The following is a 22,422-nucleotide window of genomic DNA, read 5'->3' on the forward strand; positions in this document are numbered from 1 at the left end:
CAAATACAGCACGGAACAAACAAATTAAAAATCTGATATTAAATAAACGAAAATTCAGTATCCAATATATCTTCACGAATCACTGCGTTGTTTCCTTTTTCTATAATTCTTCCTCGCCTCTACTCCAAGTTAAAAAACTTCCCTTTAAGGCCTGCCCTCTAAGAGTTGCGAAAGGCCCAGAAACTGTGTGACTGACATGTGTTAATAATCGCCTAGGAGGCAAGTCGACAGTCCTTCGCCGCTAGGGGCGTAACTATGGTGACTGCTAATATTGATGCGGGGAGCGAGCGATGGAGAGAAAGGGACAGAAAGGGGAACAGGCCCGCGTGTTCCACTACCCGGTTCCGTTAGATAGAAACAAGCTGTGGTTGGTGATGCAGGTAGTTTCGTAGTGTCCGGCGAATCGAAACTTTTCGACCATGCCGTTCTTTGCTAAGTGACCGTGAAGAAAGAGAGTTAGTTGCTGAAGTGGAGGACCGACTTCTCAGAAATTTGCAGTGAAAATTTACTGGTTGAAGTCACGAGAATGGAAGTTTCCGCCACGTGTGGAAGAAGTTTCGCAGCGGAGTTTTGAAAAGTTTCGGCAAACTCGGTGGTTGTGGAGGAAGATAGGGAAACTTTTCTGGATGGCTTAGTTGTGGTGTGCGTTTTAAGTAAGAATTTTTGCGAAGTTGTGTATGATATTTATTACTTTTTAACTGTGGATTTTGGAAATGAGTTTCCGATGAAAACATTTGCAATTTAACAATCAATTTATTATTAGCAATAGGGAATATTTAAAATAAATGTGTTTTGCATTTTTTTGAAATAAAATGCAGCTAGTTTCAGATTTAAATTAAGACAAACTCTAAAAACTTGAATATTTGTTTATTCTAAAATATCATATCATATAAATTTTGCAAAAAAGAAACATTTTTGAAAATTGGATGATTTATGGTTTAATATATACAAATTATTCATATCAAGAAACTGATCATATCTTACACTATGATGAATTGGTACCTATTTGCACTCTGCTCTATGCTATCAGGTAAGTTTCATTTTCTAGTATTGTTCAAGTATGTTTCTTAGTGAATTTGTGGTAAATAATATACGAGAAAACTGGAATAAGATTTCTGTATTGTATATCTTTGAATCTTTTTAGTAAAATTACATAACAAAATACATGTTTTTTTTTAATTTCATCAACTCTTGTTTTCTTAAATTAACAACACAATTTAACGAATGGTTAATAAAACTAGTGACTAAATAATATAGGAATTCAATTTTTAACTGTCCATCTATAATACCGCTGAAAATTTTCACATTGATTGCACTCATATTCTACATATAGCAAAAATTTTAATTGACTGTTTCAGAAAAAGATTATGTTTTTTCCTTTTTTTTTTGTATTTTGTAAAATTTTCTTATCCAACCTTACGGGTGGACTAACACTGAAGATGCAAAAAAATATAACATTCTGGTACCTTACATTCTAGAAACGCAAATAATTTATAGAAGATGAATATCAATCATATCTGAATTATACAATCCATTATAATTTATTTTTGATGCAGGAGTAAAATCATTTTTATTTTTCCAAATGGGCATAGTTTGAGATAGGTCTCGAGTCTGAAGTTAAAATAATTAGTGTTTCCCCCCTTTTACCAACATATAATAAAATGGTCATTTGCAGGGATTCTAACTATGTCCTAAATGAAAGTACTCGAAACCATGAGTGAATTTCCTAATTTGGAAAAAAAATAATTAGATGCCATACAATTCTTAAGTAACAAGAAGTTCACAAAATTAAGTTAAACAAAGTATATCTTTTCTTACTGTTAAACAATGCATATGGGGCATATTTATGAGAAAGTTCCTTTTGTTATTTCATAATATTGAAAAATATGAATTACATGGAATAAATCTATTATAAATTATTGCTATTCAAATGATAAAGTGTGCTTGCGAAACAAAAATTAAAATAAAGTAAATTCTTTTTCGCAATTAATGCCCAAAAATCTCATTTTTTAATCGTAATTTTTGCAAGATCAGGTAACTGAATGGTTTTGATGGAGATAGGACATAGCTTAAATTTCATCATAAAATTTTAGAAAATTTATCAATCGGCAGGTTAAAAAGTATATATATATACACACACAAAGTAACTCGAATTTTAATAAACTTTGAAATGAGAAACGTTAACAATGACCACCTTCGAATTATCTTGAAAAGAACATTTCTCACATTTCAAGATCGGACGAAATTCGTAAATATATCAAAAAAATATATATACAAATAGTCCTTAAATTTTATATAAATAGATATATTTTATATGCTACACTTATATACCTTTTAAATCTAGATTTCCGACATGCAATTTCTTAAGGACATCAAAAAGAAGAGAGTTAACAGAAAATAACAAGCATAAACATTAAAAACCGAAACAATCTTATTCCCTTAACTTGATTTTTTTATTAGTCACATTGTCCTTCATCAAAAAAATTATAGAACAAACTTTCACCACGAACTCTTTGTAATTAAAAAAAAATAATTCTATAATTCTCATACAATTCCGGTAAACTTCAAAAGAACGAAATATGAGTACGTTGAGATCAATGACTGCTCTGTAAATTTCGAGGTAATTTAAAATGTATAATATAAAATTAAAAACGACTAAATGGCTAAACTATATGGTATAAAGAATTAAGAAAGTGCTTACTTTTATCTAGTAAAAATGATATTTAAATAAATTCATAGTCTAAAATAAATATTAGAATTTAATTCATTAAACATGAAATAAATAATGTCAGCAATTAATGTAATTAATTAAAGCCTGAAATAAATTAACATTAAGACTGAAATAAATTACCATCAGTTGAAAGAATTCACCTTCATTTAAGTAATATTGGTATTTAATGAAATTATCAAAATCTTTATTTTCCAGAATGAAGACTTTGCTTGGTAACAAATTGTTTTAAAGACGTTGCATGTTTGAAACATAAAATAAAGTATATTAATGTTTATTAAATGATAAATATTTTACTGCATAAATTGCTTCAGCTTGTAAAATGTTATAATTGCATTTCTCATCTATTATAACTTTTTTAGATAATATTTATAAGATTAAAATCGTTACTTTTTTACATTAATAATATAAATCCACATCTCTGCATTGAAATTTTTAATTAAATTTCTTTTATGAGAATGCCAAATTTAAATCAATACCCCAACAACTTTTTAATTTATTAATTTAAAGAATCAGGGCTAGAAAAGCAAAACATGTTGCTTATTTTATTTGAAAATGAAAACAACATTTCATATAACTACAATCTGTATATTGCCCATATTATTCCGATTAGTATAATAAAATTTTAAATAATTTAATTCATTTATTTTTAACAAAATTAATTTCCATAATACAAGAAACTTTTTCGGAATTTCAAAATTCAGATATTGATTATTCAGAAATTTAAATTTATATTACTTAATACTCTTTTCAAAAATATTCAGGAATATTTAATATTCAGCTCACGTTTGCTGATGCATTTTATTTCGAAAGTGCTTCAATACTACAAACTTTCCGTATTTCGGAAAGTTTGTAGCACTGAATTCAATGTGAATATACTTCAGTTAACTTCAGAATTGCTTCTAAAATATACATAACTTAAAAGTGTTTCGTATATTTTGAATAGACCCGGAGATAGAGAAGTGAAGTTTTCTTTTCGTAGAAAGAAGCAGTTAGTTGAAAGCAATATCAAATTAATGTTATAAATCAAATCTTACAAATAGAGACACTTTCAGAGTATCAAAAATTAACTTAGAAATATATTATCAATTATTGATTAACTATAATGACCAGAACTATAATGATAAATGTTAATTAACCTAAATTTTAAAATACTTTCTCGTATTTTTTTTAAAATTTTTAATTTAATTTATTTTTTATCAGAGAATTAATTAAATTATTGATTTTTGTTTTGTTAAGTGAGATCTTCTAGATAAATGGGATTTGGCAAATAACTGAAATGAAGTAAAAAAATACATTGAATGATTTTTAAAAATCACGAATCACTCTGAATTAATTACTTCCAATGCAGTGCATATTTATCTTCTGATAACTTTATTAAAATGCCTCTGAGATAATAAATCACAAGATTTCATTTTTCAAAAATGTTTTATGAAATTTTCTAATATCAATTTTCAATTCCATACAAATTAGTTCTAAAGAATCTTCTTGCTAAGATAATATTGCCACTTATCTAATATTTCTTTTTATCAAATTGCTTTCGTAAGTTACTCTAAAAAATGTTTTTAGTTATATTATTTTCCATTCTACGGTTAACAGGTGATTATTTGGAGTTATATATCTTGGACTTATTGTCAGATAGATCATTTATATGGATGAAATGAATCAGCACTCTATAAAGTGCCATTCCATGCATGCCTGAAAATGTTTGGCTCAAGATAAAGTAAATGTACAAGAGTTCAAACTATGTATCATACATTCGGGTCTGGAATATGTGACCATCCAAAGAAAAAATTGTGCCATTAGATTTCCCTGAACCTCCACATTTCCTAAGATAAATTTTTTTTAAACATGGAATTTGCATTTCATAGATAAAAAAAAATGTTCGAATGTTTTCAAACAACCATATGAATTTAAATAGTTTTCTCCACATTATGAAAGTCTTTTATCCAGATTAGACTTTTTAAGAATTAACATTCATTATTGCTTCATTTAACATTTATTCAAACACCTTTGTTTTATGAAATGCTATTAGAAAAAAAGGAAAATAAGTTATTATTTCAACATTAAAGCACATTGCAGTAAAAAGATCTAAAAAAAAACTTCCGAAATGTTATTCTAAAAAAAGCAAAATAAATTATTATTTAAACAATAAAGCACATTACAGTAAAAAAAGGTCTCAAAAATAACTTCTTCCGATTTCCTTCCTTAATTGATAAATATCTCAGTAAACAAAATTAAAATTAATATATATTTAATATTTCAGATTCACATTTTATTTATTTTTAAGTGTACTTAAAGCAATATAAATAATTTACGGTTTAACTCATTTCGGAAAACATATGTTGAATGTCGAATCCTATGAAAATAATAATTCTTTAAACAAGAATAATAGCATTTAACATCTTATTAAAGCATATTTAAAATCCTAATAAAAGAAGTGAAACTATCTAGTTTTTGAGCAATTTTATTAATGTTATTAAATTATTACAGAAATTGTTTTGAATATTTTTAGTAATAAAGTTCATTTTTAGTTGTTAAATTTTGGTGAATAACTAACACTGTTTTTCATTTAATTGTACTAATAATAATCGCAAATGGATTTTGTGTTTTAGTTGTAAATTTTGACAATTTGATTAGCATATACATAAAATTTTTCATAAAATAATTAGAGCATTCTTGAATATAAATATAAATTTTAAACATACATTACTATTTTATTATATAATAAATAACACATTATTAAAATAAAATAACAAAACACATGTAGTAAATCAAATATAACTTTTCCCTTGAGCATAAAGCGCTTCAATATATTTAAAGATGGTAGAAATTAATAATTTATTCTGATGAAATGTTGCCAAATCATGGCCGCAAAAAAATTACCATTTCTTCTTGAAGAAAATTTGAGTTAGAAATTTGTTGTAAACTATTTGCATTAAATAAAATATCTAGTAAATAAAGATATAAATTTCAACTCAGCTTATTACATAAAATATTCTCTGATATATATTTGAAGTTAATATAATTTTTGAGATAGTTAATTTAACGAAATAACCTCTTCTAAACAACAATACTTTTTGAGATGGTATTTTTTTTACTTTTAGAACTGCAAATTAATTTAATTTCGCGCAATTGTTTTTAGATTTTTGCTTAAAAATAAAACAGTACTTCTAACTTCATTTTAAAATATTTCATAATCTTTTACATTTGTAAAGCTAATAAATAATAAATTATGCCTAATGCTTTATTGAATTTGTTTATTTAGAGAGTATTATTCCCTTATTTAAAAGTAATTTTCTATGTATTGTTTTATTAAAATAGGTATCTTTTTCATTCTGGATATTCTTTTAAATACTATGCAACTTTTAATAAATTAGAATGTCTATGTTACCAGCAATTATTCCGTTTATTTTAGCATTCTATAGAAATTTAATTAATTGTGTAAAGATTTATTGAATAGATAATTTTTCTTATGAATTATCTATCTAAATAAGGTTTAGATAAACCGAATTAAAATATTGTGTTAGAGAGAAACAATTATCATTCATTTTGTGAAATCTAAATTAAATATTTCCTTTGGATTTGTACATAAATGTTTCATTTACATGACAGTCAGTAAAAAGTACTTATATAATTAATTGTAAATATACATGTTTTACTTTATGTATAACGCTAAACAAACTATTCCAGTGAGTAACGCAGTGGTAAATTGAGAGAAAATATCAGCTTTGTTCCTTGTCAATAGGAAACAAATATTTGTTATCAGAGAATTAAATATTTGCTGTCAAACATTTATTATTGTTTATTATACAAATTAGTAACTCTAAATATGTATGAATACCACCAAGTTTAATATAAGAAAACCTACATATTTTTATAAAAAATCTGGAAATATTTTTAAATTGATTTGAAAAAGTTTTAGAAATATTTTAGATCTTAGAATCAAAATTTGTAAGATATTCACTTGCAAAATTTCGCCTTCTTCATTTAGATTTTCATTTAGATATGAATTTTTGATTTTATTTCAATTATGCTTTCATTGTGATTTCAGGATTTGAATTTTACATTTGGTCTTTCGTTTAGAATTGAATTTCCGGATTTCTTCTTTTTATTCCAAAGAAATAATAAGCTTCAAAAATCAATATTTTCTATATAACAAAAGTTGGAATGTAGGAAAAAATTAAAGGTCCCGCTATTGCAAAACATTTGAAAGACAGATCTTGTACATTTTTTTCAATTTCTACAACGTGAGCTTTCTAATATAAAAGCTATTTTAACTTTTCATAAGTTTCTAATTTCTCGATCTATTGATGTTACATTTGTAAAAGAGAATTACTTGCTCTGTCATTAAAAGAACATAATTTTTTTTAGTTAAATACTTCTTTTAAATTAAAATCATTATTTAACATATATGAAGATGTAATTTTATATTAAAAATTAATATTTTTCTAATTTTACATTTTGTTTTTCTATTTAACGTTTTTTTTTTACAACTAAGGATTAAAGTAATGTTATTAAAAGAGGGAAAATATTAGAACTGGCTCTAGTAATTATTTATTTCCTTATACATGTATGTGCAAACCAGCGTACAATGCTATTTAAAATCTTCATATTCATTAAATTTTATTCATGTAATCAATTATTTTACAAGCAATCAATTATTTTAAATATAGATCTAAAATATTAGATTGTTTCATTTGTTATGGAATATCTCTCTTAAGATATGAATAAAATATATATTTATCTGTTATACATGTTGAATAAAAAACGCTTCCATATATATTTTAAGTCAAACGTTTCAGGATATAAATATATTATAATTAAAAAACATTTAGATTTAGTCTAATTAGGAAATGTACGCATGCCAGTCATTAAAAATAAGTGTGCAAGAATTATTTCAGTTGAAGATTCGATTTTCCCATTAGTTTCATCGGTTTCTTTTTTCGTAAACTCTTTTTAAATCAATACATTGTTTCACATTTCCAAACCCCAGAGTCTTAGAAATTAAAATATATCATTCATAAAAATTTAAAATATGTGTCACGGAATTATTCCTTATTTAAGAGAAGGAAGAAAAGTTGTTTGAAACTTTCTCCAAATTGCTTTTTCAAAGAGATTTTTATTTTTGAAACGGATTAATTCATGATTTAGTTTTGCAGAAACATTTAATAACAGATAAAATAAAAATCAAATGAGTAAATAATGATATTTTTTAATGCGATTTCAAATTTCCAGCATTTTGTTGTCCCGAGAGCTTTGAATTCGATTTCATTTTTTGTGGACTATCGAAATGAAAGAAAAACATATTTTAGATATACGATTTATTTACAAATATTTCTCACGCATTTCTAAGTTATCCGAATAACGAGAAGGGAATAAGTTTTATTGTTACTAATTAGTTTTCACACTAATATAACCTTTTTTGGGTTATCTTTCGATCCTTCCAAAGATGGAAACTTATATTTAGGAAAATATTTCCAAATGCATATATATATATATATATATATATATATATATATATATACAACTTTTATTTTTCTTCATGTTTTAATATTTTTGCAAATATAGGTTCTAAATTACTTTTTCGTTTTCAGTAATATATGACCCCCTTGATCATCAAATCCGCATGTTACCAGCATGGGAAAAAATCTTATAAGAATGTGCTTCCACTTAAAAAAATAATTAAAACATCATTTGTTATTTTTTTTTTATTAATTTTTTACAGTTTCCCACAATTTTCGGAATCCTTATATTTTGACAATTATTACCTACTAAACGTCATTTGGGACCCTATGTTGTATGTTGATTTATTATGCCTTTTATGCTTACAATCATCTCTCGGAATTTGTCAGTGGAATTTGGCAACACCCTGTATAGAATGAGTCTAACATGTTATGAAACTTTTCCAAAGAAGGAAGAAAATAGAAAATTAAAAATAAAAATACCAGCTAATAAACAAAACAAGAAGAAATGCAATTTTTTTAAATATAAAAATCAATTTTATTCTTAAAAATAGACTCTGCAATTACATCACTTAAAATATTCGAAATATGTTAAGGAAGGATGCAAATTTGAACATGTTCCATGAAAAAGCTGATTCATTTAAAAGTGAAACACAAAACTGAGTCCCAATCTGTACAGTAATCGACCAACACTTAATTTTTTTAAAGATTTTTAACAATGAATAAATATTATTTAAGCGTCTTCTTCAAAAATAATCATGTAAATCTATTTAAATAAAATAATGTATCGTTGTATATATAATATATTTATATCGTTGTATATATTATATATTTATTTATAATTATATTATTATTTTTATTTGCAATATCACATTTTAAAATTGTAAAATATCGTAGAGCAGTATTGAAATAATGATACAATTACCGCTTTCAAATAACTTTAAATGAATATTTTTAAGCTCAAAATAATTTATAGAGGTTATTTTCTAAGTAATATGTATTATTTTCATCTTATTTATTTAAATTACAACAACCTTTAATCAATATAGATATAAAATGTGATTTGATGGTTAGTATCATAAGTAATCAATTAATTGCATTGGCAATAACTTAAAATTAATTAACTCTTAACTTAGAAACCAAAAATATTAGCTTTAATATTATAAAATATTTATTTCTCTCTATCTGCATTTTATGTGCACAGTATAATTCTTTAATCAAGCCATATATTTCACGAACTCATTCATGTCTAATAGAAAAAAGATAATATCTACAAAGAATTTCCATTTACGATTAAAGCCATTGTCATTTTCAAATAAATAGTCAAAGTACAAAGAACTCTAATATACTCAAAAAAGCTCTCATTCAACATAATTGCACTTTTGTTACAAAGTATATACTTAATGTATTAAAATAAGAATTAAGTTACCTCGTGAACTTTTTAAATCTATGGTGTGTTAATAAAACAAAATAAATTTCATTTCATTTATATTCACAACTGAACTTTTTAATTTTTCATTCAGAAACGACACTCTTATCAATTAATACTTTTATCAAGCATAAAAAGTTCGAATCGATTTATTCCAAAATAAAGACTTCCAATACTTTTATACCTCAAAGCTACTCTTCAAAGAAAAGTGAAAAATCATCCACAGTAATCTTCTCTCACTAAAGACCAGGTCTTATTCAAACCACTTTTCAACTTGAATGAAGCCAATAACGATTGTGTGTCAAAAGACTTAGTTTAAAGTACCAGAGGAGAAAGAAAAAGTAGAAAAATAAATAAAAAAAGGAGATCAGCTCCGAGTGTCAAATGAAATACGAATGGAAGCGGGGAAATTTTCCGAAACCTTAAGAATGAATGAAAATGATAGATTCTGATTTCTGCAGTGACACTCTACCATTAACGGTCCGCTTCTAGAATCATTTGTTCGCTCTTTCACAATCAAGGACATATGATGGAGTTTCTTTTCTTTGCTCGCACCTTTTAAACAATTCTTGTGAGCAGGTGAATATAAATTTTAAGATAGTGACATGAGAAAATTGTTCAAAATAATGCAAAGCTTTCTTTTTACTGAAAATTATTTAGTTAAATAACTTTAATAGTGATTAATATAAGTATATAAAAATCAATTTTCTTTATTTCCTGTATATTTAAATACTAATATTATACTAACTTTAACAGTTTTCGTATATCTGTTTAGCACCAAGCATGCAAACTTACTTCAAATAATGAATGAAAATATATAAGCATTTTATTCCAAATTTTATTTAGACTGCCTTTTAATTAATATATTAAACATCACAGTTATATTAAAAAAACATTTTTTAATATAAAATCGATTTTTAAATCATCCACCATGTCAACAATTCATCAACTCGTAGATAGGAAATCCTTAAAAGCGTTTAGAAGTTTTATATATAATATTGACTATTTGTTTCATATATTTAAAAATTTTGATAATTTTTAATCGTTAGATGTTTTTGTTTTTCCCTTTCTTAATATGCGGCTTTTGCAAATTAACTGATCTGTTCTTTTGTAATTGTTATCGATTTATGTTTGTAAGTCATATTTGTTTTTATAACTCTAAGGTTATATAATAACGATATTAACATTTTCCTGTTTTCAATATAGTAAGTCAATACAGTAAATAAAAGTTTGGTCGTTTTTTTATTCTTCAAGAGATCTCTAGACATGGAATCAAAAGTGGAATCATGCAATGTTTGCCATTCAGTTTCAAAGCAGATTTTACTTACCTAAATGCTCTTATAAGTGTGTGCATTTAAATATATATATATATTTTAAAATAACTATATCAGATATTAAATCTTGCATTAAAATTGGAAACATGTTAATAAAATATGAATTTCTTTTATATAATAATAAAAAGTATTAAATACAAAATATATTAAAGATTGCGGCAACGCATTTTTTTTTAAATGATATGTTATAAAATGACAGATTAAATTCTAAAACGATAACTAAGTTGATTTTATATAAATGCACATGATAAATTTCACTTGCCCAGGTCTTTGGGAATTTGTATGATACTTTTAACATACTCATGGGACGCAAACAGATTATACGCTGAAATATATGATCCATAATTTGATATGAATCCAATAATTAAATTAAGTAAAAACGAAGTTAATATTATGCATTTTTAAGGATTAGAAGTTTGTCACTATATAGTATACATAAACAAAACATCGAAAACAATTTTTGCTAATTTCCAAAAAATTGATGTGATCAAAAGTTAACTGATAGAAATATCGAGATCTCATTTTTTTCATAAAGAAATAATATTGCCTTTGTATCTTAAATTAGAAAGAATGTAACACAAACTTCTTATGCCACTTAACACAAACTTCTTTTCTTCTTCAATATTTTATAGGTATCCAATTTCATTTCAACAAGTTTTAAATTTCAACGAAAAACTTATTTTTTCGTTGAAAGTTTACTATTTTTCTTAATAATTAGTTAAGATCAAAGTAGAGAACTAAATATTCCTAAATTATTTTAACTAACATAAGCTTCATTGATCATTTTTATCGGGCCTCAATTTTTTCCGACTTTTTAAAATTCTATCTGGGTTTCGTATTTTGAGAGTCATATTACAATATATTATAATATGACTTTCATTTTTCTAAGTCCTAGAATTTTAAAGATTGTTTTTTATTTGTCTAAAAATAATCTTAAGGGAAAGAAAAAAATCTGCGAACATACTATAGAACTTCATTTATTCACCATTATTTTCTGAAAAAAAATAAAGTGAAAATGAAAAAAAAATCGGATATAACATAAAGACTATGTTGATCATATTCTAAAGGCTAAGAATTCCACATTGTTTAAAATCGTATACAAGATTATGAAAAAGTTCTACATATAGAACTGTTTTTAATAACCATTCCATGTCGTGCATTCAATAAAATTCAATATAATTTTGAAAAGATTATCTCATGATTCGAAAAAATTAATTTATAAGTTTAATAGAGATTATAAATTTATTTAATAGCAGGGTTATAAAAATTGCAACATATATCTAAATATCAAGAATTTTAAGTTTTTTTAATTAGAATTATTGCAAACTTAATTTTGATTAAATAATTTAATCAAAGCAATTACATTGTTAAATAATTAATGAAGAATTAAATAATTTCATAATGAATTATTAAATTATTCAATAGTTCTGATTAAATATATTTTAACTGAATTTCAACATAAATTTAATAATTTTTATCAGAATTTTTAAGTTAGAAGATTACATGTATAACTCATAAAAACTAATCATTAATTTAATAACGTATTCATTTTAAATACTCGACATTATATCTTAAAGAAAATTCGATTTAAATGATAAATTTACACTTATATGAAGAACAATAATTTAAATATTTCTTCTATGTTACTTTTTTTCTATTTTCTATTATGTATATATATTTTAATATCACGAAGATAGGAAACATGAAAAGGCAAATGAGATCCTAAAACAACATAAAGTATATTTCTAAAAATGTATATTTCCAAATTATATTATTTTATACTTTTTGGATAAATGATGTATGAATTAATTGATTGTAATAGTTTAAATGTTTAAAAAATATTTATGAATTTGCATGTAAGTAGAATTTTTGTTTTATTTATGTGATTGTAAATATTAAAATAAAATCGTGTTTGGTATGATTTATATTATTTTAATACATGACAGAATATACTGCAAATACATTTCCAGGGTTTAAAACCGTATTTTATTTTAATAGTTTAAAATTGCATTTAGGAAATGCAAAACTGTTGATATGAATCTTATTAATGCTTGAACTTTAATTGAAATGTCCCATATGAAAAATAATAATGTATATTCATTATTATTCCGTAAAAAACGTTCAATAAAAATTGTATTAATTATTATTGGTATTACGTATATACAAAAAAATGGGAAATAATATTTCAGACATATTTAAATAAACTATTTAATTTGACATGTTCATATTCATTATATTTTTGCTAAAAATTCTAGATTATTATTTTTATACATTCCAATTAAACATATAAAATATTAATATATTTACCTTTTTTTTAATTCCATATATTTTTAATTAAATATATGGAATATCAATTCATTGTCATACCTGTTTTATATTTTTTAACGATCTTTTGCATTCATCTGTTTCTGAAATTGAAAGAATTCATTATTATAAAAATAGATAGTGCCCTTTTCCGTAGTGAAAGCAACTTAGAATTACAATTTTTAATATAATTTGTCTTTTTATGATTTAAAATTAATTGTGACAAAATTTTTTTACCATTTATTCTTATGATATATTCATTGATTATTTAACAGATATGTCTCTGTAAATTAAAATACACTATACTGACAATAAATAATTTGTTAATTAAGCAATAGTAATTAAGTAAATACTTTTTAATGAGTATTAATAGTAAAGTTTAAGAAAAATCAATAAATAATATATTAGAAACATATATTATTATTTTCAAAATTCCATTAAATATTATTCGATCAAATATCATTGAATGATTTCATATGCTTTTATGTTTAAAGAAAATATTCTAATACTATGAAAGTATATTAATTTATTTAAAATTTTATTAGGGTTTCTTACCAAACTTCTATCTGAGGCATTACAGACAGAAACATCACATGAAATAAAATAATCTTACACAGCTCAAGAATTTTTTCCCGATTACATGTTTTTTCCATTATTTGAACAATGAAAAAAACTTATTTCTACCAAACCAGCAGAAATTCTTTTTTCGATTTTTTCAATGTGCTTTCTATAAAACTCAGTGCAATGTATTATGTAAAAAAGTATTAGGATTTAAGGTTGTAAGACGTTTGTTTTATCTTTTATTAAACTAGAAACGAGGATTCGTCCGTTTGTTATTGTAATCTGTTATTATTATTTTTACTTTTATTTAGCTTTACTTCAATTTATTATCAGGGCAAAAAAGTATTTGTTTCTCTAGAAACAACTCTTTGTTTTACCATGCTCTCTTATTTACTATTGTAAACAATGATCTCAAAAAGAAAAATATAACTGAACTGGTTAAAAGAATAAGAGTCAATTTGCATTGTAAATGCCTGAGCATCATTAGTGTATGTACACTGCATGTTGTTAAAAAATGCTTAACGTAGTTTTATAGGTAAACAATTTGTGTTCGATTGCGAGAGACAAATATACCCTTTTAAGTAGAAGAAATTTAAATTAAGACAAAACTTTATATTTCACTAATTAGGTAAGGTTTTGGTTTATTTCTTGGTTGTCTGTTCTGTAACTTGCATTTTTTCCAATTGTGTTTGTTCCGTTTTTTTTTTTTTTTTTCATATTTAATATTTTAAACATCACTGTTAGGTTTGTTAGGTTTTCAAGTTTCACTGCTAGCCCATAAATAAAATTTTGCAAGAATTTATTGTTATTTTTTCTATAATTTTCATCGATATTTAAATTGTACAAACACTCTTAATTTAAATAATAATGTATAAATAATTTATCACATTCAAAACTTGAATTTATTTCTTTTAATTTGTGGTTATTAAAAACATTTTTAAAAAAATTAAGTAGCCAAAACAAACTTTGTACCATGATCCAAGTAAATTGGACTTTTTTTTTCAAAATGAGGTAAATTATTGCAAATATAAATCTTTGCCTATTTTTTTTTGGGTTTATGTAATAAACAAATATAGTGACTGGTTTAAGAATGCAGTAAGTAGCCATAACATTTATTATCAAGTTGAATATTTTATGATATTTATTGGTCTTTAATTTTTAAATTCTATATTCTTATATATATACTTTATTACATGACATTGCCTAAATTCAACAGAAACTAACATTATAAAATGATATATATATATATATATATATATATATATATATATATATATATATATATATATATATATATATATATATATATATATATATATATATATATATATATTGAATAAAATTGGTGAATGCAGATTCTTTATTGTCTAAGTTTAGTCAAACTGCATGTTACCTGCAAAGTTTAACTAAAAACTAGTGGCAACATTATGTGTCTTTATACAAAGGCATTAAAAAATCGAAGTCTGTTGGATGGAAAAAGATTCAAACTTACAAGAAGTGAGAATTTGAGAAATCTCTTAGAATAAAAATGGGTTAGAACGATGTAGCAATCATCTTTCCATTTTCTATTGCAAGGAAGAAGCAGGTAGAAAAATTTCATCATCCCCAAATATCCCATCATCTTCATTTCTACCTCTGAATTCTTAAAAGTTTAAAGGGAAGAAAGTGTGTTTTCCATTGATGACTCACAAGCTTAGGTAGGGGCACGGAAAAATCTTGAAAATCCATCTTAAGATGGAGTTTAAAAGTTGAAAATTATAAAAAAAGCTCTTAATTCAAAACTTGTTTTTTTGTATGATGCATTAGTATATCTATTTTATATCATTTTCTATATATAATAGTAAGAGAGCTAAGAGGAGATATAAAATCCCGTTCACAATGAACTAAATGAATAATTTATGAACTCTATCAAGAATATCATCTCTTCAAGGATATATTCTTTGCCAGTTCAGAATCAATCAATTATATATTAGTCACCGTGTTCACAAAGTAAGAAAATCAAAGAGTTCTTTGGTGTAGGCATATCTTTTCAAAAACAATTTTGAAAAGTTCATATATATTTTTGTTCATTTTAAGTAGAAAAATATTTATAATTACGTATAGAAGAATTGTCAAAACATAATTTATGCATTTCGATATCACGCTTCATTTTTTATCATTTCCATAAAAAAAAACCATCAAAATTTACTATAAAACTTGGAAAGAATTCCTTCATACAAAAACTTTTCCAGATTTTATTCGTAATCGTAATCTCGATGCTTTTAATAAACATTTTTTTTTATGTATATGTACTAAAAACTGAATTATCTTTACAATGATAGTATAACAACGCAAAAACATCTGTAATTCTATACAACTTTTAAAATTTAGAAACCAACTTAAAAATCTGTTATACTATCATTGTAAAGATAATATAACAGATTATCTTTACAATTCAACTTAATTATTCAACTTATTATTCAACTTAACTTTATTCAACTTATTATTAACTTTATTATTCAACTTAAATACGATTATGTGTATTACATAATCGTAATCAACATGCCTCTCTGTAAAAAAAAAATTGGAAAATTTAAAATATATATTTATTTAATTTAAGTTATAAAATATTTATTATTGTATATTGATCAAATGTTAAAAATCGATTAATGTATTTTGATATCATGCTTAATTTTTCATCGTTTTCCATATAAAAATACCAAAATTTACTATCAAGCATTGAAAAAAATTCTGGCACCCAAAATTCTTTCCCGAATTTATTCATTGTATGAAAATAGCTACGTTTAATAAATATTTTATTTTACAAATATGTACTAATAGTTGGCAACATAATAATATTATACCTGTGTATTAATAATACGAACAAAATCATTTATTCTATGCCACTTCTAAAACTTAAAAACAAGAACTTAACACTCTATTATTGTTTATTCGCAACCAAACATTTTTTTTCTGCAAGAAAACAATGTGGAAAATTTCAAGTATATCTTTGTATAGTTTAAGTAGTAAAATATTTACAATTGCATACAAAGGAATTGTTAAAAGAAAATTAATATATTTCGATATTCTAATTCATTTTTTGTCATTTCCATATAAAATTATCAACATTTTTTATCAAACAGAAGTTGGAAAGAATTCCTTCACTTAAAAATTTTTCTAGAATTTATTCGTTGCCACGAACTTTCTACTTTTTAAAAATATGTACTAATAGCTGACAACATCTTTATAATAATAGAAAAATACAAACAAAAATATTTAATTCTATACCTTTTCTAAAACTTAAAAAAAATAACGCAACAATCTATTATTACTGAACCGCAGCCAAACATATCTTTTCACAGTTAAGAATTCTTGTTATTTTTCTTTCATTCTTGCTTTATTAATGCAGTAACTGAATAAAAGTCTTCGAGCTGAAGTATAGTTGACCTATTAAGCAATACTGAACGATATATTTTGTATTTTTTTTAAACTCGAATGAACTACATTATCAGAAAAAAATGTCTTGAAGAGGAATAGAAGCACTGATTCCTGAGAGGATACCTCAGATGTGGTCCATAAAAACTGTCTTTTGAACTTTTTGATACGATAAAGAGTTTCTTTTATTTATTTTTAACTTGGAAGTACTTGAAGTCCCTTCATAGTAATCGTTAAATCTCAGATATAGTTTTGGTGGAGTGGAAAACTTGAAAGATAAAATACTTTTATAAGGGATTTCAGAATACTTCATTATTCACAAATATTTTTTGATAGATGTAAAATCCTCAATATTTGATTCCTATTACAATGAAATATCAAAATAAGGCGTTAGAAAAAAATGCTTGGACTCTTTGCTATAATGTAAAGCTCCTGGAAATTTCTTAAGACATTAGAAATATTTTAGCTGTCATTTTATCTAATAATAGAAAAATTTGGAAATAATTATTTTTATTGCAAAACCGAAATTCTTAAGAATTTGAAATTTTTTTTTAAAACTGACTGATCTATGCCTATTTTTTTAAATGTATATTAGAATAATCGAAAATCTTCATTTTTATTTTAATTATTTCCTGAACAATTATTTTTAAAGTAATAAAATGTGCTGATGAATTTTATAGTATTATATATAATGCAAAAAAATATCATATATTTCTAAATATATATATATATATATATATATATATATATATATATATATATATATATATATATATATATATATATATATATATATATATATTACAAAAACAAAAGAAATGAAACTTTTTATTTTCAGTGCTAAAAGGGAATAGAGGAGAATGTCGTTCAGTATGAACTAAATACTAAGTGTACTATAAAATCATTGCAAAAAGTTTCTTTATTTGAGTTTTTTTTTTAAATATATTGATAATACTTAAAACGGACTAATTTTTATACCAATGATTACTCAATATTTAACAAAATTTTGTATTCCCAGAATTTTTTTAAATATTATGCTAATGTTTTATTCTATTTTGAACAATATTTTCCATAAAAATTATGTTGCACTTTCAAATTGCTTAAAACGAAATTAACGCAAAAAAATTTATTATTTTTAATATATAAGTTGCATTTTAAATACAAAATATAAATTTTTAAAAAAATTAAAAAAAAAAATTGTGAATGCTTTTAAAAACGACATGTAATATAAAATCTTATCGAAAATAGAACATTTTAAGCTGTTACATTATATCTATATGATCCTCGAATCACTGTGATTCCGTAAAAGTGAACTGATAAGGAATAAATCCAAATGTCTTGAAATGGTTCTGGGAATGTCTTGACAGCTGTTACCCTCGCGCTGATGTTAATGAGTAGGGTGGACATTGGGGAAGACTAGACACTTTGTCACACTCCAGTAGCCGTGACAAGACCTCCGGGTATTCCGCGGTTACAGCGCACTCATCCGTTAACCACGATAGTTCCGTTTTATGGTAGATCTCTAGAGAAGCCGAAATCAGACCATAAACATGACACTATATCTGCAACCCAAAGCCCTGGATCTTCCTCCTGTATAATATTCTTCTTCACATAGATTTCCGCTGAGATAAGAAGGTAGAAAATACCTTAGTAATGGGCATATTATTTGTCTTGTTTCAGATCCAAATGCAGGCACTACTTTTTACTTTCTCTTGCACGAAGTGTAGAGAAAGTTTTGTAATCGTCAACAAATTCGAACTCGAGATTTTGATGGATATCTTCTTTACAAATCTACTTGAATTCAAAAACGCATTTTTATGATTATATATCTCTGTAAACAAGAAAACTCTAAAACGTTTTGTGCTGGACATATGAAATTTGATATATCGACTTAAGACCAAATTTGAGAATACATGTTAAATTTTGAATGAAATTTATTCCACAGAAATATATTTGTCTGTTCAAATACAATGGGATAATTTTAAAGCATAATAAGCTAGATAAATATAATTTGGCACACATGTTTAGTATCAAAAATGTCGATATTCTTTTCCAATTTCGAACCAAATTTGTCAACGCATTGAGATTCAGAACTTTAGCAAGCATTTCAACTCAGTAACTATTAAATGCAGTGATTTAAATCGATTCTATTCGGTATGACGAAATCATTATCACATTACTCAAAGAATTATATGTCAAAGATTTTTTTTTTAGTTGTTTCTCATTTTTTTTATATCCACAGCATTTTAATGTAGACATGTATTTCAGAAATATTCGCAATTTTATGAAAACAAAATTCCTAAATGAAGTAGTAACATCACGAAACGTTTTCAATTATTATCTGATCCGTTGATAAATAAATTGATTTAAATAACCGTAAGTACCGGGTGTCCCATAAATTTGTAAATACTTTAAAAATTCATAAAGATTGAAGGAATGAGTATATTTTATTGCGGTTTGCGAAACTGTTATTCTCATGAAGGGAGATTTGTTTCCATACAAAAAAAAAAAAAAAAAAAATAGTTCAAAAATTTGTCGATACAGGGCGCTAAACACAAGCAAAACATACAATTCTACGTGAAAAATACTTTTATTTGCATGCAAGCAATTGTTTACATGCGGAGCACACCAGTACTACAGTACTTGTTCTATGTGTCCGCCATCACCACAAATAACAGTTTGGGAGCGAGAAACAACACTGGTAACTGCATCATACAGCATATCCGGATGAATGCATGAGATTTCGTGGCGAATGGCTTGCTATAGCTGCACTAACGAAGTTGACCTATGGCGGTACACCCGAGACTTAAGGTAATCCCATAGCCAAAAATCAAGGGGTGTTAAATCTGGTGAGCGTGGGGGCCATTCATTTGTAAAGTGACGGCTTATTATGCGTTCTTCAGTAAAAGTTCTTCTCAAAAATGCCTTCACTTCGGTGTCGATGTGAGGAGGTGCCCGTCTTGCATGAATGTCACTGTGTCAAGAACATCGTGTTCCAATAAGGACGGTATCACTTCCTTCTGTAACATTCCCAAGTAACTTGTTCCATTAACTGAACATGTTTTCCATCCTGCTTTTTTACAGGGCTTTTCAAAGAAAAAAAGGGCCTGCAATAATGGATGCAGTGAAACCACACCAAACAGTAACCTGTGGAGAATGCAGGGGCTTCTCAGTGTAAGCATGTGGATTCTCATGTGCCCATATTCTACAGTTATGGGTATTAACTGCTCCATGCAAAGCAAAATGAGCCTCATCTGTCCACAATATTTTCAGCAGCCATCGCGGATCATCTTCAATTTTTGCCAAAGACCAATTTGAGAATTCCAATCTCTTAGCTGTATCATTTGGTAAGAGCCGATGTAGCGATTGCAATTTGTATGGGTACAATTGCAATACACCATGAAGGATACGGTACACCGAAGTCTTTGGTATACCAGTTATTCGTGCCACTTCTCGTGCGCTACTAACTGCACTTGTAGACTGTTCCCTTAGCGTGTCCATTTGCGAAGAGACATCGGGGGTACGGAGTGTTGTTAAACGAGGTGCACCACTGCGTGGCCGATGACACAAACTTCCAGTTTCTTCGAAACGACGTACTAGGGAAACAAGTCCACCAGGAGTGATCGGACCTGAACCTTTCTTCAATCTTTTCTGGGTCCTAAACTTTCGTAAGGCTCCAGCCGCCGATTCGTTGCTGACATAAAACAACTTTACCAATAGTGCTTTATCCACCAGTGTCAACATCTTAATACAAACCTTATGCAAACCTTTAGAAATGATGTGCCAATCGCTCACTCTGCCTTTCATAAGACTTAAATTTGCATATTTCCACTGATTTGCTTGTGTGCAGCGCCTTCTATTGACAAATTTTTGAATTTTTTTTTCTGTATCAAAAAAAAAAAAAATCCCTTCAAGAGAATAATATTTCGCAAACCGCATTCAAATATACCCAGTCCTTCAATTTTTAAGAATTTTAAAGTACTTACAAATTTATGGGACACCCGGTATTTTAGATTCATTTATCTGAAAAGACATTAAAATTTAATTATATTTGCTTTTTGTTAACATTTTCAGTAATTACAAATTTAACAGACTTCTGGATCATAAAAGAATTTCAATAAATTAATTTTTAAAAAATGCGGTAAAAGAATGCTAAAAAACAGGAAAAAAAGTATGTAATAATAAGTTTGATTGTATACAGATTACAATATAAAAATGTTATTGGTTGATCGTATTAATAGAAATAATTTTATCGATTAATTGAATTTTAAAAGTGATTTATATTTTAAATTCATTCAACAAGAAATAAAGGAAATGTGACCCGCTACATTCCAGAAAGTGAAATTTATTCTGAAAGTGCCAAAGAATGCTTTTGTAAGATTTTGATTTTTGGCATATTTCTTTATTTTCCATAACAAATTTATGAACATAAAAAAATTTAGTTGAGAAAAAGTTTGAACAAAATTTTAAATCTTGTGAAAACAACTGGAGACGTTCTTTACTTAATCTTCTAGGAAAGAAAAAAAAGAACACCGACAGCATATTAAATCTGAATCCTTGCACCGGAGCTTTAAAAATCGGTTAATTCTCTCGCATATCTCTTGAACCATTTTGTAGATAGAGTTGTCCACTTTCAGAATCCTCTGAAGCCATTTGTCAAAACGAACAAAAGCTGGCCCCTTTTTAAAATATTCACGCAAATCCTCTCGCCGCATTCATTAAAACTTGAACCACAAGAATAGTCATAAATAAAATAAAACGGCAATCATCGCCAGCTGTAATATGAAAGAGACCTTTCTTTGCATTAGAAATGCAAAGCAGGTCGTCGGGGAAAGAAAGGGGTATCTCAGATACTGAATAGCTTGATCCTCCATAGAGAAAATCTGGCGCTACCCCCCTTCACAAAACCAAAAGTTTAAAGGAAAAGCTGTATGCTAAAATTAAGAAACCTACCCAACCAGTCTTATAAGCGATAGACGAAATAAAACGAAGCTGTCTCTGACATTGAGTCAAAGCTGGCGTAAAAATTCATGCCAGAAAATAGTTTTAGTCCGAGTTGATTCGATGTAGCGTGAAATTTAATCAGGAACTGTGTTAAATTAAAAGATGAAGCGGTTCGTGAACTAAATTTTCTCTTAGAAAGACACTGGCAGGGGATGGAGCGGGAAGTGAAGCAAATTAAAAATG

The 22,422-nt window shown here is 25.9% G+C and overlaps 1 protein-coding gene across 4 annotated transcripts in view; it reads left to right on the forward strand.

The window, feature by feature from the left end:
• Positions 1–318: 318 nt before the first annotated feature.
• LOC129981768 (cell adhesion molecule Dscam2-like) overlaps positions 319–22,422 on the forward strand; it is a 519,426-nt gene continuing 497,322 nt past the window's right edge. For 3 of the 4 annotated variants that reach the window (XM_056092760.1, XM_056092761.1, XM_056092758.1), the window contains exon 1: positions 320–1,030. In XM_056092760.1, coding sequence (XP_055948735.1) covers positions 988–1,030 — 43 coding nt within the window. In that variant the 5' untranslated portion in view covers positions 320–987. Of the gene's footprint in view, positions 1,031–22,422 lie in introns of all 4 variants that reach the window. The other variant, XM_056092759.1, reaches the window with a different exon arrangement.

Source organism: Argiope bruennichi, chromosome 8, assembly GCF_947563725.1.
Source record: "Argiope bruennichi chromosome 8, qqArgBrue1.1, whole genome shotgun sequence".
Lineage (NCBI taxonomy): Eukaryota > Metazoa > Arthropoda > Arachnida > Araneae > Araneidae > Argiope > Argiope bruennichi.